Raw genomic sequence first — 16066 nt, forward strand, 5'->3', positions numbered from 1 at the left:
CGATTGTGATGCTTCAGTCCATCCAGAATAGAGCTGCTAAAATTGTTGTAGGTGGTGCTAAATTTGATCGCGTTACGCCAATTTTGAGGAACCTACATTGGCTAACTGTCAATAAAAGGATAATATATAAAATCTGTATGGTAATGTACAAGGTTTTAAATGGATTTACGCCAGAATATTTGACATGCAAGTTCAATAAGAAGAGATCAAATTTGCGTATTGGCACAAGTCTAAGATCTGATGATGATAATTTGATGGTTGTGCCTGTTTTTCGTTTGCAGATAGGAGCAAGAAATATTGCAGTGTCGGGGGCGGTTGTATGGAATGGTTTGCCACGGTCGTTGAGGGTGTGCGATTCAGGAATTGAAAACTTTAGGAAGAATTTGAAGACTCATTTATTTAATCAATAACTGTGAACTGATTTATTTTATCTACTTTTTCAGCTATTTCTGTTAATTATATGATAGCGCTTTTGAAAAATTAACACTATTATTTTAATAAGCGCTTCATAAATTTTAATGATGATAATAATAATAATAATAATAATAATAATAATAATAGATACATACAGCGGGTTGTGTACACTAATTTGGAAGAAAGACGAAATTTTCCAACGTAAACGTAAAGTAGCAGACATGAGACTTGACATGGTGGTGGTGGCATCTGAGGATACGAATTCAGTTAACTGTGTCGCACGAAGATAACACGCTCAGTAGCCACGATGTAAGAACTGCAAAGTACGAACAGCTGATTCAAGAATTAAACAAGAAAGGATACAAACCAGGTTCTACTCTGTTGAGGCTGGTACAAGAGGAGCATTGCGAGCGTCGATGTTTGTACTTATCAAAGAGTTGGGACTGTCAGGCAGAAAGCGTACGACATGTCTGAAGAAAGTTATCAGTAGCGCAGGGCAAGCTTCGAGTTGGTTGTGGCTGAACAGAAATAAAAAGGAGCGTTTGCTGAATTAGCAAGCTATGGCTGCAGTGTGACGACTTCGTATGGAAGTATTGATATAAGGCTGAATTTTGATCAACAGTCATCGAGAAGCGTTCGAGTGATCAACGAACGAGAATGTAAGGAGGTTGTTAAGGGCCGAAACATACATACGTACATAAGTATACACACGCACACATACACACACGCACATACATACATATATACACATACATACATACAAAAACATACATACAAAAACATACATACAAAAACATACATACACACATACATACAGTAACTCCGTGTACGGCAGGCCCTTTCCCCTGCAGCATTGCCCCCTTCAATTTTTCCAACCCATCTTCGGCCCCCGGATATTTCTTGGCCGCCATCAATTTTAAGGCCTCTTCAAACTGCGCGTACGTTATCTTGCGTCTGATTGGTTAAAAATTTTTTGACTGATGAAAGGAGAGAAATGATTGGCTGATAACGGGTTGGTGGAGTGATGTGATAAATTGATAACTTATGAATGGAGTGCTGCGATTGGTTGGTAACGGAAGAGCGGTGTGACATGATTGGTCGTCAGTGTTTTTATAGGGTAACTAACATATTTTTTTTATCATTTTTTAATATTTCTCATCATTTTCAATTCTCTCTCTCTCTCTCTCTCTCTCTCTCATTCTCTCTTTCTTTCTCTCTCTCTCACATGCATTAACACACACACTCAGACAGACAGACAAACTAACTCAGTCTTCGGTTTAACTTTAGTGAAAATGATATCAACGTCAGTGGTGGTAAACTGTTTATCCAATAATTTCAAATCCTTCGCCATCTTGGCAAATTTGGCGCCATCCAGCATGGCAGCCGCTGATTGGCTGCTGTGTTTGTCTGCCCCGAAGGCACAGAATGATTTAAATAAGTCCTCCATTGTTATTATGAAACTGTTATAGTTATTTTTATTATTATTGTTGTTGTTGTTGTTGTTGTTTCAGTTACGTGGAATATTAAATTGATTTGTTGAGTGCGACGGACTGACTGGATCAAAACAGACTGGCTGATTAATTATTTGTATTATTATTATTGTTGTTGTTATTATTATTGTTTATTGTTATTATATTGTTGTTGTTGATGATGATAATGATGATGTTGTTGTTGTTGTTATGTTAATTCTTCAACTTCAACGAGATGGAAGCTTTATAAATAAAAAAATATTTTATTCAAAAGAATATTTAATATCCATACTCATGTTTCAGTAATTTCTTTGTTAATTTATTCATTCATTAATTTGTTCATTCATTCATTTATTCATTCGTTCGTTCGCCAATTTGTTCGTTCGTTTGTTCGATTGTTCGTCCTTTCATTCTTACACTCATTCATTTCTATCATCAAATCCATTATCACTAATCAGCCTCGCTATTATCGCTATCTATCATTCATCATCATCACCATCTTTCTACATCATCGTCGTCATCATTTTCATCATCAAATCTAAGACCACCCACCACCACCATCATCGTCGTCGTCATCATAACCATCATCATCGTCGTCGTCGTCATCATAGCCAGCCACAACCAATTAGGCAATTTCATATAATTAGTGACAAAATAAACACATCGCTAATAAAAAACAAACATTGTGTAAGTTTACATACACGCGCACGCACGTACACACACACAATCGCACACACACAATCACACAAATAGATACACATACACACAGAGACAGACACGCACACACATACACACACATACACGCACACATTTTTGGATAAAGATGTGTATGTTTATGTACAACTGATAAATGTGGATTTTTCGCTATCAAATTTTTAGGCGAAGATGATGAAATGACGGTAATGATGATGATGATGATAATAATAATAATAATAATAATGATGATGATGATGATGATGATGATGACGATTTCACAACTGTTCCTTTGTTTCAAGCATCCGCCCTGATCATCGTCATCATCATCGTTGTTGTTGTTATTATTATTATTGTCATTGTTGTTGTTATTGATGTTGTTGTTGTTATTATCATTATTATTACTAAAAACATCATCATCTTCAATATTTTTATCCCCAAATTTTGTACATTCTACTACCATAAGGGAATGAATGAACGAATGAACGAATAAACGAATGAATGAATGAATGAATGAATGAACGAACGAACAAACGAACAAATGAATAAATGAATGAATGAATGAATACATTTTTTTATCACACAAATAGATATCCATCAATCATTGCACTGATAACGTTTCTATCATTATTTTTAGTATCCCATTTTGGTTTCATCTCCAGCAATAGTAGTAGTAGTAGCAATAGTAGTAGTAGTAGTAGTAGTAGTAGTAGTAGTAGTAGTAGTAGTAGTAGTAGTAGTAGTAGTAGTGGTAGTGGTAGTGGTAGTGGTATTGGTAGTAGTAGTAGTAGTAGTAGTAGTAGTAGTAGTAGTAGTAGTAGCAGCAGCAAGAATAGTAATGGTAATAGTAGTAAAAGTTATAGTTGTAGTAGTAGTAGTAATAATAATAGTAGTGCTAATGGTTGTAGTAGTAGAGGAAGTAGTGGTGTTAACCATGCATACATAGGTACACACCACACACACACACACACACACACACACACACATGCATACATACACATACATAGATACACACATACAAACATGCAAACAAACATACATTCCAACGCATGTACAAACTATTGAGTAGAAATAAATTAAATAACAAAACTACATACCTCTTATCAAAACAATTTTATTCATCCATCCAGCTTTGTATTATTCATTCATTCATTCATTCGTTCGTTCATTCATTCATTCATTCATCCATACATACATCCTTTTATCCGTTCGTTTATCTTTCCATTCATCCATCTTTTTTCCCATAAAACGCTTTCGAAAAAGTAAAAGTTAATTTAGCATATTCATTCATTCATTCATTCATTCAAACGTACATACATACATTCACACATGCATTCATTCACTCATTCATTCATTTTTTTTATCCATCTATCTGATTATCTATCCATCCATCCATTCGTTCATCTAGGTTCTCATGCAAAACTAAAGCTGCAGTGAAAGTAATTTTGTTTCGTTAATCATTCCTTCATTCATTCATTCACTCATTCATTTTTTACCCATTCGTTTATTCATTTATTCATTCACCAGTGCATTAATTAATTAATTAATTCATTCATTCATTCATACGCTTGAAAACATCTTTCATCAGCAATAAGTCACTAATACTGTAAAAAATGTATCAAAGAGTGAGAGAACAAACGAAGAAAAAAAATAAATAATTGATTTGATGAATGAATTTATAAATTATATAATGAATAAATAAATAAACTAATTAATTAATCAATTATAAAATGAATGAATGTTAATTAAAGTTGTATGTGAAGTGTGAAGTATATAAAGTTAATGTCTGAACATACCAACAAACAAACGAACAAAAGGACGAACGAACGAACGAACGAACGAACGAATGAACGAACGAAGAACGTACAAACGAATGAACGAACGATTGGACGAATGAAAGAACGAATGAGTAAACGAAATTTTAATCAAGTTGACGGCTTGATTTAATTAAGCTTGTAATCGAAAAAAATTCCAACAGAGCAATAATAATAATAAAATAATAATAACATAATAATAATAGCATAATAATAATAGCATAATAATAATAAAAATAATAAAAATAATAAAAATAATAATATTATAATCAATATAATTACATTTACTTTCATCAGAATCCTATAATTTTATTAATAAATCATAGTCAGCTGCTGTAAACCTAGCAAACGTTTTTATTATTATTATTATTATTATTTACCGTTATTATCAATATTATTTATATTTTTTTTAATTGGAGATTTTAAATGTTTAATTGTACATATCAATGATTAAATTATAATCCAAAAGACATCTTTTCAAAAATATTTTAACAAACCTATTATTATTATTATTAGTAGTATTAGTATTAGTATTATTATTAATTCCTGTTTTATAACCTTATCGGAAAACCAAAGAAAAAAGTCAATAGTAGGCAAAGAACCAAATAAATTATTATATACATATATATATATATATATATATACATATACACATATATATACATATATATAAAACTAACATATATGTATATACATATGTACGGTATGTAGGTATATAAGTGCACACTATATGTGTATAAATACATATATACTTATGCATGTGTGTATATGTTTGTGTGTGTGTGTGTGTGTGTGTGTGTGTGTGTGTGTGTGTGTGTGTGTGTGTGTGTGTGTGTGTGTGTATAGTAAGCAACTTTTGTGTCATTTTAGTGACAGCAGCGATAGTTGAGTAAAAAGTATGATAACAACGACGATTGGTGGTATTGTTGATGTTGTTGATGATGATGATGTTATTGATGTTATTTATGATGACGATAATGATTGACATGAACAAGACCGTTCTGATTTTATTGAAAATGTGACGAGCATGATGATGACGATGATAATGATGATGATGATAATGATGATGATGGTGATGATGGTAGTGGTGATAGTGATAGTTTTAACCGTGGTTGTTTTTATTGTCTTAATTGAAGATGAACTAAATAGTGAATTTGACTGAATAGTCAAATATTTAGTTGATTTAGATTTACAATCACAGTTTAGATGAATAACAAACGACCCTAAATTTTGAATAAAATCCAAATTTTTCAGTATAATAAACAAGCCATTAAGAGAATTGTTCATTTCTATCTAACTCTTTATCGAGATAATATTCAACCCGCTGTTCAAATACAGATGCCAAAGTAAAATTCCCACTTGTAATAATCAACAATTAATCCTCTGAGATCTACAAAAGGCTGTGGACTTTAACGGAAATAGCACAATCTGCCTAGCTGCCTTTCAAAATGGTCCTACACGAATGTCAAATTTCGTGGGAAACGGCCAACTGCACGTCTTTTCACTTTCTTACTACTAATATTTTGACATAATGATGAAGACGACGACGATGATGGCGCTGGTGATGGTGAGAGCCATTAAAGTATTGATCTGTTAGATGCAGAATGGTGGTTGCATATTTTCAAATAGCGAACACACCCGACCAGCCATCTATGGTGATGTGATGTTGTGTATGTATGTTTGTATGTTTGAATGTATGTTAAAATCAAAACATGATGAGTGACACTGAACCGTCAAACATCAAGTAACAAATGGATTAACACTTTGATTTGTCGTTAATTGCACATGTTGGCATTCAGTTGAATGCATGTATGTGTTTGTATGTATGTATGTATGTACGTGTGTGTGCGCGAATAAAAATTAAGGTTACAAACTTTGTTGAAGAATCTAAACTTTCATTCGCTTGGTTTCGTAGACGGATTTTTTCATCTTTAGAAAGAAATTCCAACCTCCTAGGTGCGTGTTTGTATGTGTAGCTGGGTGTGTAACTACATATAACGAAATCGAATAGAAACTTTGATCTTACGCTGAGGTACTAAGTGCGAACTTCATACACATAGATGTCTCCGCCATTGACATCTGCTTATACCTTCTCAACTATTGCTTGCGTATATCACAAACACAAGCCTACTAAATAAAATCTGTAACCTGCTAAAACACACACACGCACACACACGAACACAAACTTTGAGAGAGATGTTATTAGTTAGTTATAATGTTAGTAGTAGGTAGGTAGAATTGTTTGTAGAACTTGTTTGAGATGCTGGCAGTCTTTTTTCGACTGCTTCAAGAATGGTTGCCTTGACGCGTCGAGGAATCTTCTAACTAAATACGCTTTTTTTTAAACAACCTTTCAGCCTTTTTTCACTTGTTCATGGATTTTTGTTCCTTCGTCATACTTTTTGATGATTAATATTATCCTTTAATAAAGTCTGCACTTTAATAATCGAATGAGAAAATGGAAAAATAACAGAATGAATCTTTCATCGGTCGTCACCAACATGCGATTTTGTTATATTTATACTGGTAGTAGCTACTGCAACTGTCACGTTCAAAATTTTAATACAGCTACGGGCATGCAATCAATTTCCAAGTTTAAGTAATGTATACACGTTCATGTTTTTACTACTTCCTCTTGTAAGTTGTATTGTATTGTGTGTGTGTGTGAGTGAGTGAGTGTGTGTGTGTGTGTGTGTGTGTGTGTGTGTGTGTGTGTGTGTGTGTGTGTGTGTGTGTGTGTGTGTGTGTGTGTGTGGTGTTAAATAATGAACAAATTATTTCTAATACAATTCACCAATATATTTTTACAATTCACCAATATATTTTTGGCTTCATCTTTTAACAAAAAAATAACAATAACATTAATAATAATATCAGCGTCAAATTTTCTCTTAAATAACAATATGCAAGATTCTGGAATCTATGATAAAAGATCACATTATGAATTATTTTATGGAGAATGATTTATTTTCCAATGGCCAGTTTGGATTTATACCAGGTCGTTCAGCAGTCTTGCAACTTTTGAGGTTTTTGGAGATCATCACTGAGGGATTGGATCATGGTTATGAGGTTGATGTGGTTTATATGGATCATGAAAAAGCGTTTGACAAGGTTTCACACAGCCGATTACTATTCAAGCTCAAACAGTACGGTATTAACAACAAGCTACTAAATTGGATTCAGAACTATGTCAGTGGTAGGTCGTTTCAAGTAAAGCTTGATGGTACATTATCGGATCAGAGACCGGTTTTAAGTGGGGTTCCCCAAGGTGGGGTTCTGAGTCCGCTATTGTTTCTAGTTTATATAAACGATTTATCTTCTGTTTGTGACAATGTTCTGCTATTTGCAGACGACTCAAAAATTTTTAAGGTAATAAAAAGTGACGAAGATAAAATCATCTTTTCTCAGGATATTATAAAAATGGTTGATTGGTTTAGTAAATGGAAGTTAAATATAAATATCAATAAATGCCAAATGTTAAGGTTTGGTTGCAACAATTCAGGTACACCAGTCACTATTGTAGACTGCAACGGACTGCCCTTTTGTTTTCCAGAGGTTGATGAGATATCAGACCTCGGAGTGATCTCTGATGCCAAGCTTAGGTTCAAAAGCCAAATCGTGAAAATTGTTCATTAAGCTAACTCCATGTTGGGGATTGTTGCTAGAAACTTCAAGAATTTATAAGATGAAGCTTTTGTCTTGTTGTATAAGTCGTTGGTGAGGTCTCAGTTGGAATATGGTGTTCAAGCATGGAAACCTTACAAAATTGGTTTAATTTTAGAAATTGAAAAAATCCAAAAAAGAGCAACACGTTTGGTTAATTCCTGTAGGTCTCTTCCTTATATTGACAGATTAAAGAAACTTAAGCTGCCTTCACTCGCGTACCGTCGTCGGAGAGCGGATCTTATTTTGCTGTTCAGAATGTTACGTGGCGAGGCTTCTGTCAAGGCTAGTCCAACGCTACTATTTTCGTCCGACGATCGTACGAGAGGACACAACTGGAAACTGACTACAGGACCATGTCATAAAGATTGTCGTAAATTTTGCTTCTCATACCGTGTGGTAGACGACTGGAACAGGCTTCCTTCTGATGCCGTCAACGCTGATAACATTAACATTTTTAAATCATTATTAGATTCATTTTTTGGTGACTCCATATTTGATTGGCGTTTGAATTCATAATTGTTCCTTTTACACTATATAATACATTCAATAGTTATCATCTTTTACACTTTAATTAATTATGTTGCTTTATTTTGTTGTGTTGACTTGTGTATTATTATTTATATATATAAGATAAGTTTATTATGTACATTACCTATTTTATTTATTTATGGTTTATATTTTCGAATTTCTATATTTTTGTTTGGCAAGGGGTTCTGCCCGTGCTGTTTTGAATAATAATAATAATAATAATAATAATAACATAATAATGTATTTTTAAAAAATGCACACACACACACACGCACGTACGCACACACAAACAAATATACACATGGTTCGTAGATTCGTAAAAGCTTTGTGAGAAAACTTGATAAAAAAATTGTATATAAAAGTAGGTATAGTTGTCAAAAACAACAAAAACAATAAAAACATCAATAATAACAATAACAACAACATCATCAACAACAACAATAATAATAATAACAATAATAATAATAATAACATGGTATAAGCGTATAATCGTCGTAGTTGTTATAAAAAAAATTAACTACCTCAACGATGTAGCGAGTGTAAAAACAATAGCAACAACAATAACGATAGTAATACTGGATTATATATTTATATCTATATATGTAAATACACACACACACACACAAAAACACACACACACACAAAAACACACACACACACAAAAACACACACACAACTATATATACATGTGTGTGTTTCTTCAAAATTTTGCATATAAAAGATTCAAAACGTAGTTGAAGTTTGATATGAAAGCAAATTCAAAACGACTCGAAATATTTGCAGTGCGGTGAAGCCATGTATAGAGGCACTATTAGCATCTATATAAGTGAATTTAAATATTTAAGGGCATATATACACACACACCCACATATATATATATATATATATATATATATATATATATATATACGATTCATTCGGAATCGAAATATGGCCTTATTTGCAGCATGAATTCGAAAAAAAAGTTTATTTTGAATTTTAATAAACTAAACGTTCACCAAAAAACTTTAGTGAGAAAAATCGAAAAAACGAACTACAAACATATTAACGCCAAACATTCGGTAGAATTTATAGAATATTGTAAAAATTATGGTCTATTACCAACAAATATATATATATATATATAAATATGTATATATTTTCACCCATATATAATATATGCACATTTATTAAGAAATATATCAATATTGTTAAATTTATTAAAGTGAAGATAAAATAATTGTGCAAAAAATTAAAAAACTTAGTTACAAACTCAACAATGCGGAAAATACGGTGATATTTCTTAATAACTATATATACGACAAATAAACATATAAATGTATATATATGAATAAATATATATATATATATATATATATGTAAAGAAACTATACTTCCTTAATTTTTATTTTAGAATTTAGATTTTTGATTCTTTAATTTTGATTTTGACGTGCTTTGCGCGATTGATAATACACTGTGAATTTTTTGTCTGGGGTTTTTGTTGAGAGGTTAAAAAAAACCTAAAAGTAAAGTTTAATGAAATATATATATTTTGTGACAAACTGATTATAATTTGTGAAATAATAAACTTTAAATGTCGTTTCTTTGTCTTCAGGTGAGTTTTTTTTCCCAATAATGATTTTTTTAACATTTAACAAAATAAAATCTTTGTTTTCAGAAGCAACACATTTGTCTGTTTGAATCATAAATTATAATAGAAATTCTTATATATACAATAATAATATACATATATATATATATATAGAGAGAGAGAGAGAAAGAGAGAAAAAATGCGAGATAAATAAAGAGAGGTATATATATATATGAACTGTTTTAAGCAAAAACCAATAACTCTAAATAGAATTCATAAACGGTATATCTAATGATCAACACAATTATGCTAATGATCAACACAATTATGGCGATGATGATGATATGTAGGCTACGATGGTGATGATGACGACAATGATGATGATGATGAATGTAACGGGGATAACGTAATGATAACGACGCGACGGGCAAGACTGATACGTTGGAAAATTGTCAGTAGCAAAAACCAGCCATGACATTATTATTATTATTATTATGACTCTATTAATACCTATTATACACACGCCCATACAAACACGCACCCACCCACACAAACACACGCACGCACGCCCACACAAGCACGTACACGAACAAGAACCCACTTGAGAGAGAAACAACTCCACACAAGTGGTTTCCAAATAAACATTTCATCGAAAATTAGATTGTTATCATCGTCGTCGTCATCGTTACCATCATCACTATCCTCATCATCGTCATCATTATCATCACCATTCTCATCGTCTTCCTCCCTCTCCTCCTTCCCATCAGTATCACCATCAAAGCAAAGAGCAATGGATCTTCTTCACTCTCCTCTTGGATTGCAGAGCAGCCCTCGTTGCCATCTCAAAAACTTCCCTAATGCCATCTTTGGTCTTCGCTGAACACTCGAGGTAGCAATAAGCACCTTTGTAAATTAATAACTATTTTAATAATTTCAATCTAAAGTCATCATCATCACAGTAAAACGTCACCACCATCATCAACACCATCGTCCTCCTCACAATCATCATTATCGCAACCACCGTCCTCACAATCACGTGACCTAACCAATCTTGTCGGCCATTTGTTTGCCCTCTTCATATCTGACCGGCTCCTGCTTGACCTTCATGAGATCTCGTCTCGTCAGTTCGTCGTTCCTCAGGTCCTTTTTGTTGCCCACTAACACGATCGGTACGTCGTGGCAAAAATGACGGACCTATGTTGAAGAATACTTTTAGAACAACAAGCATCAAACTAGATACAAACGTCAATCATCAGTAAATGAATGAAATGATTGATTGATTGAATGCAAACCAGCCAACCAACCAGCCAACCAACCACAGCCAACTTAAACTTTTTTCCATCATTTTATCAATATAAATGAAAATGCATCAATAAAAAAAACTTGAGTAGAAAAAAAAACTCACCTCTGAGGTCCATTTCTCTGGGATATTCTGCAGGGAGTCGGGACTATCTATGGAGTAACACATTAGGATGACATTTGTATCTGGATAGGAAAGAGGTCGGAGTCGATCGTAATCCTCCTGCCCTGCTGTGTCCCATAATACAAGTTCTACCTATGTTTTGTGAAACTTTCTGATTAGGGAAAGAAATGAAAATATTTTGAAATATATATATTTTCTGACATGACCTGAATTATATTCTGATATAAAAAAAACACATCTAAATTCTAGCATTACCCATTAAATAATTTATTTAATGATTAACTGTAAACTCAAGCAAATGAAACATTATAGCACATAGAAGAAACCATCAAAATTTAAAACACAAATTCATAATTATCCATCTATTTATTTTTAGAGGAAATGTCATAGATAAATCCTTAAAAATCTATTTATCAGTAAGCATCAAACTGTCCACAACACAACCAAATGTCAACCAATCAGTAAATTAGTCAACCAATCAGTAAATTAGTCAACCAATCAATTAGTCAGTCAGTAAGCAGTAAATAAACAATCCAACCATCCAACCAACCATCAAATTTTTCATAGAACCAAACAAACAAACCTGTTTTCCATCAACAACAATGTCCGCTATGTAATTTTCAAAAACTGTTGGTACATACAATTCCGGAAACTGGTCCTTACTAAAAACACTTAATAGGCAGGTTTTCCCACAGGCACCGTCTCCAACAATCACTAATTTCTTCCGAATTGTGGCCATATCTTATTATTTTGCCTAAGTTCCTTCAAGTTCAAGTTGAATATGTTTAATAATGTTAATCTTCAATGAATCTTTAATTAATGAATGGCAATCTTTTATGAATTTAATAACATCATTACTGTTTTATTAAATTAAATAATTTTTATTAAAAAAATAAGATAAATTAGTTTTTTGTTAAACTATTCTAGAAAAAAAAAAGTTGTTTGTCTCTTCAGCAATTTTCATTCCAGCAATAAAGGTGTCAAACTAATAGGCTAAAAATGAATCAGATGAAAAAAAATTATTTTCAGTTTAACTCTTAATATTAGTGGGTTGCTATTATATTTATACCAATATATTATATGTATATATAGAATCATATAATTCTTATTTAGCATAGTAACGAAATAGCACCATACACGCACATGTATACTCCAAATTGTTTTACATGGCAAAAGCGTTGTAATGTTAAATATTTCAAGCACATATTTCAAGTGCTAACCTTAAATTCAGATAGCTATATTTTTTGGCCCTTTAAAGCACATACCATCACTAATGTAGAATGACATTTTAGTGAGAAATAACCACACATATAAAGCATTTAGACAATAATCGTATATGGAATTCGCTATAAAATAAAATAAGTGAATAAAGCGCATACTAAACTAATATTCCACTAGCTAAACGACCAAATAACTCTAATAAAACAGCTAAATGGCTCAATTATCTACAATATAACATATCGTAAGCATAAATTTTCTACGTTTTTCATTGGGAGCTTTTATAATACCATAATATAATTATTCTATAGCAAATATAAATACATTCTCTATAATGTTTTTCCATTTTAAAAGATTCGACCAATAAAAGCATTGTGTATGTACTATATAATCTTACAGAAAAACAATGTCCATATGTAACATAATATTCGACATACATCTCATATTAAACAACCGTCATTATATATTTGTTTCAAATAAATTTGAATAATGTAAACCAAAAAACAATGTTAAACAGTAATAAAATAGCACAGAGAACGTTTATGTAACTGATTATAAATAAATTTCATCCATTTTTCAATTCGTTTATTCAAAGTTATTCACTTATATTACGACAACATCAAGTTTTAAATAATTAATTAATAATTAATCAGATAAATAATTTTACAAGATCTGAAATCCTACAATAAAAACAGAAAAAATAACATAATAATCAGAAAAATCATAATAATACCAGCACTAATCACAATAAATGCTTTAAAAACACCCTGCTAGACACACAAAACATAATAAAAAATTATTATTAATAAAGGTTGAAAAGGTTATAGTTCATTGACTCTAGTTTAACTTGCCTATATGAATATAATGTAATAATAATAATAACAACATAATTTTCAACAGTAATCATAATAATACTAATAATAATGGTAATAACAACATGTTAAATACTTAGAAATAAATCATCGAAAAAGTGCATGGGCGGAAATTCCAGCACATTTCTGACGTCATCGTTTTTATTGCCCACGTGATCATTACTATCATCATCATCATCATCACTGTGATCATTATCATCATCATCAGCGGTTTCAGCAGCGGAGGTGGCAGCTGCAATCTCTTCATCCAACATCATCAACTCATCCATGTTGACTTTTAGTAATTCTGTGGGAGGAAAATTTATAGATACCACAATAGATATTATGATTCATTCGTTACGAAATGACGTCATAAATGTTATAATTATGACGTAAAATTATATTGTAATTCAATAATAACAGAAAGCCAAGACTCATAGCATAGTAGCTTCAAAATTGAATCCACAAAATTTTAAATTCAATCAACCAAAGCCAATTTATCAATCAACCAATCCATTAATTAATCAAATTCATTTATATAGAGTGCAATTTCTAAAACTTACAAACGCCCTAACACCCAACCTTTGTCAGATTTCAGATAGTCAAAGTCATCCTCTGCAGAAAAGCCATCGGCAGTAGCGGTCTCATCATGATGATCGACGTTGTAGCAGCGATCTGTACCGCTGCTGTAGTAGAGACTGCTTGAAATGGATGGGAACATTAAGACAAACTGACTCAAATACGTCGTTGGTTGCTCTTTTAAAGGAATCACATCCTCATACAAATCTGCAAGAAACATAATTTATTAAAAATTAAAAATTTCAAAATATTAAATTGCAGTGTGATAGCATTGTAGTAAAAACATAATATAAAATAGTATCAGTCAAAATTTTTATAACTATCTATTATTATTACTTTTAGCGACTTTTAAAAGGTAGAAAAATCTTTTGAATTGATTGTAAAAGTTTATAAAAATTAAATTTAAAAAAAAAACTAATATAAGCTGAAATTGAAAAATTTGAAAAAAAGTAAAATTTCAATGGCAAACCAACTGCCGGCTTCTCCTCTATAAACATTTTCTCAATTTCTTCATACTCATCCTCTAGGATTGACGGTTTCACTGGCTTTTTGAAGGCATTCTTTGCCTCGCTCATCCGCAGGACAGGCTTTGTTAGGCTTGGTAACTGGGAAAATTTGTTGAAATGGGTGAAAGTTATTAAGTCCAGAACAATAAAGAACTAGATAGGAAATAAAAAAATAAAACTTAGAAATCAATCAATACCAGTTTGGGTCTTTCACATGTTCTGCAGTCAGAAACATTGTTATTTGGGTTTAGAACAGAAAGTGGCCTACGTTTGGCAGATGTCAAATTTGAAGACTTCAAACCCCCTAGTGGTTTTTTTTTAAAAATAATTCAATTATTTAATTAACTTGGATTATTAATAATATTTCATAATTTGTAATTTATTTATTTTATATAATAAATAAATAGTTTTTAATTTTTTAAATAAACATTAAAGTTTGAATAGTTAATAATTTAATAATTCAAAGTATACAATTGCATAAATTACCCAAAACAATTTTAATTGCAGATTCATGCAAGCAAATATTTTTAGCCAAAATTGTCTAATCGATATTGAAGCTAACTGAACTTAAAATGTATATTATAAATGTGGTAGTATTACTACGTTCGTTCGTTCCATTTTTTTTTATAATAATTTTTATAAGTTAATTTAAATTTAAAAAAAAACTTCTTAACTGACGGATGTGATTGGGAGTCTGGAACATAGCGCTGCGCCTCGAAAGAACAACGTCATCGTTCGACGACATTTTAAATCACTTTTCGGAAAGTTTTTTTTAATTATTTTGTGAAAATTCAACAAATAATTTGTAAATAAATAGGACAAACGACCAGTGCAACAAAGAAAAAACACCTTGCGAAACTCGATTTAAATTTTCCACTCCCATGTTTAGAGATGGAACGATAAATTTTTAAAAAGTATGGGCCGCCGTTTTGGGTTTAATATAAATTGAACTTACTCAACTGAAAAACCCGAAAAACCTCTAATCATACCAACTCATCTATTTTATACATCTCACACATTTAATTGAGATCTAAACGTAAGTTAGATTATGGTATTTTAGACCAATATTGCACCATCTTGCAATTATTGGATTTTACTGGAAGCAAAAACCTTAATTTTTTTCATCAAAGTTACACATATATTATATATAATGTATATACACGTATATATATGACTTTACAGATCAAAACTTTAATTGACACTTACCAAATTCAAACAACGGTTTGAAAAACGTTTTAAAGAACGGTTAGAAAGCGATTTCGTAATGCCCATCCATATACAAAGAACCGACATTCGGGTCATATACAAAGAACCGACATTCAAAATGAAAAATCC

At 31.6% G+C, this 16066-nt stretch overlaps 3 protein-coding genes across 3 annotated transcripts in view; all 3 read right to left on the reverse strand.

Annotated features, from left to right (window-relative positions):
- The window catches only part of HELRODRAFT_135395 (hypothetical protein), a gene marked incomplete at both ends in the record, with an annotated part of 3783 nt that extends 1925 nt beyond the window's left edge, over positions 1–1858 (reverse strand). The window contains 2 exons of the mRNA XM_009018886.1: positions 1230–1368; positions 1680–1858. Coding sequence (XP_009017134.1) covers positions 1230–1368; positions 1680–1858 — 318 coding nt within the window. The remainder of the gene's footprint in view (positions 1–1229; positions 1369–1679) is intronic.
- A 7919-nt stretch (positions 1859–9777) lies between these two features.
- On the reverse strand, positions 9778–12316 carry HELRODRAFT_111587 (hypothetical protein; the record flags this gene model as incomplete). Its single annotated transcript, XM_009018887.1, has 4 exons — positions 9778–11057; positions 11201–11348; positions 11560–11709; positions 12161–12316. The coding sequence occupies 4 exons, from the start codon at positions 12314–12316 to the stop codon at positions 10930–10932; spliced, it is 582 nt and encodes a 193-aa protein (XP_009017135.1). The 3' UTR covers positions 9778–10929.
- A 304-nt stretch (positions 12317–12620) lies between these two features.
- Positions 12621–15624, reverse strand: HELRODRAFT_191619 (hypothetical protein). The gene is made up of 5 exons (XM_009018888.1): positions 15410–15624; positions 14929–15050; positions 14695–14830; positions 14229–14432; positions 12621–13953 (listed from the first exon to the last, which is right to left on the reverse strand). Exons 1-5 carry the CDS (start codon positions 15474–15476, stop codon positions 13736–13738), a joined length of 747 nt encoding a protein of 248 aa, XP_009017136.1. The 5' UTR covers positions 15477–15624; the 3' UTR covers positions 12621–13735.
- Between the last annotated feature and the right edge of the window lie 442 nt (positions 15625–16066).

This window comes from Helobdella robusta, assembly GCF_000326865.2.
Source record: "Helobdella robusta unplaced genomic scaffold HELROscaffold_23, whole genome shotgun sequence".
NCBI classification, from domain to species: Eukaryota; Metazoa; Annelida; class Clitellata; order Rhynchobdellida; family Glossiphoniidae; genus Helobdella; species Helobdella robusta.

Bases quoted from the DNA above. Each gene is read 5' to 3' on its own strand.
- HELRODRAFT_191619 (XM_009018888.1), bottom strand. From the start codon at position 15,476: ATGTCGTCGAACGATGACGTTGTTCTTTCGAGGCGCAGCGCTATGTTC. The intron at 15,051-15,409 runs GTCAGTTAAGAA...GAATTATTTTTA, and splicing joins CCAGACTCCCAATCACATCC to AAAAAAAACCACTAGGGGGT. The intron at 13,954-14,228 runs GTTGGGTGTTAG...TTCCTCCCACAG, and splicing joins CTATCTGAAATCTGACAAAG to AATTACTAAAAGTCAACATG.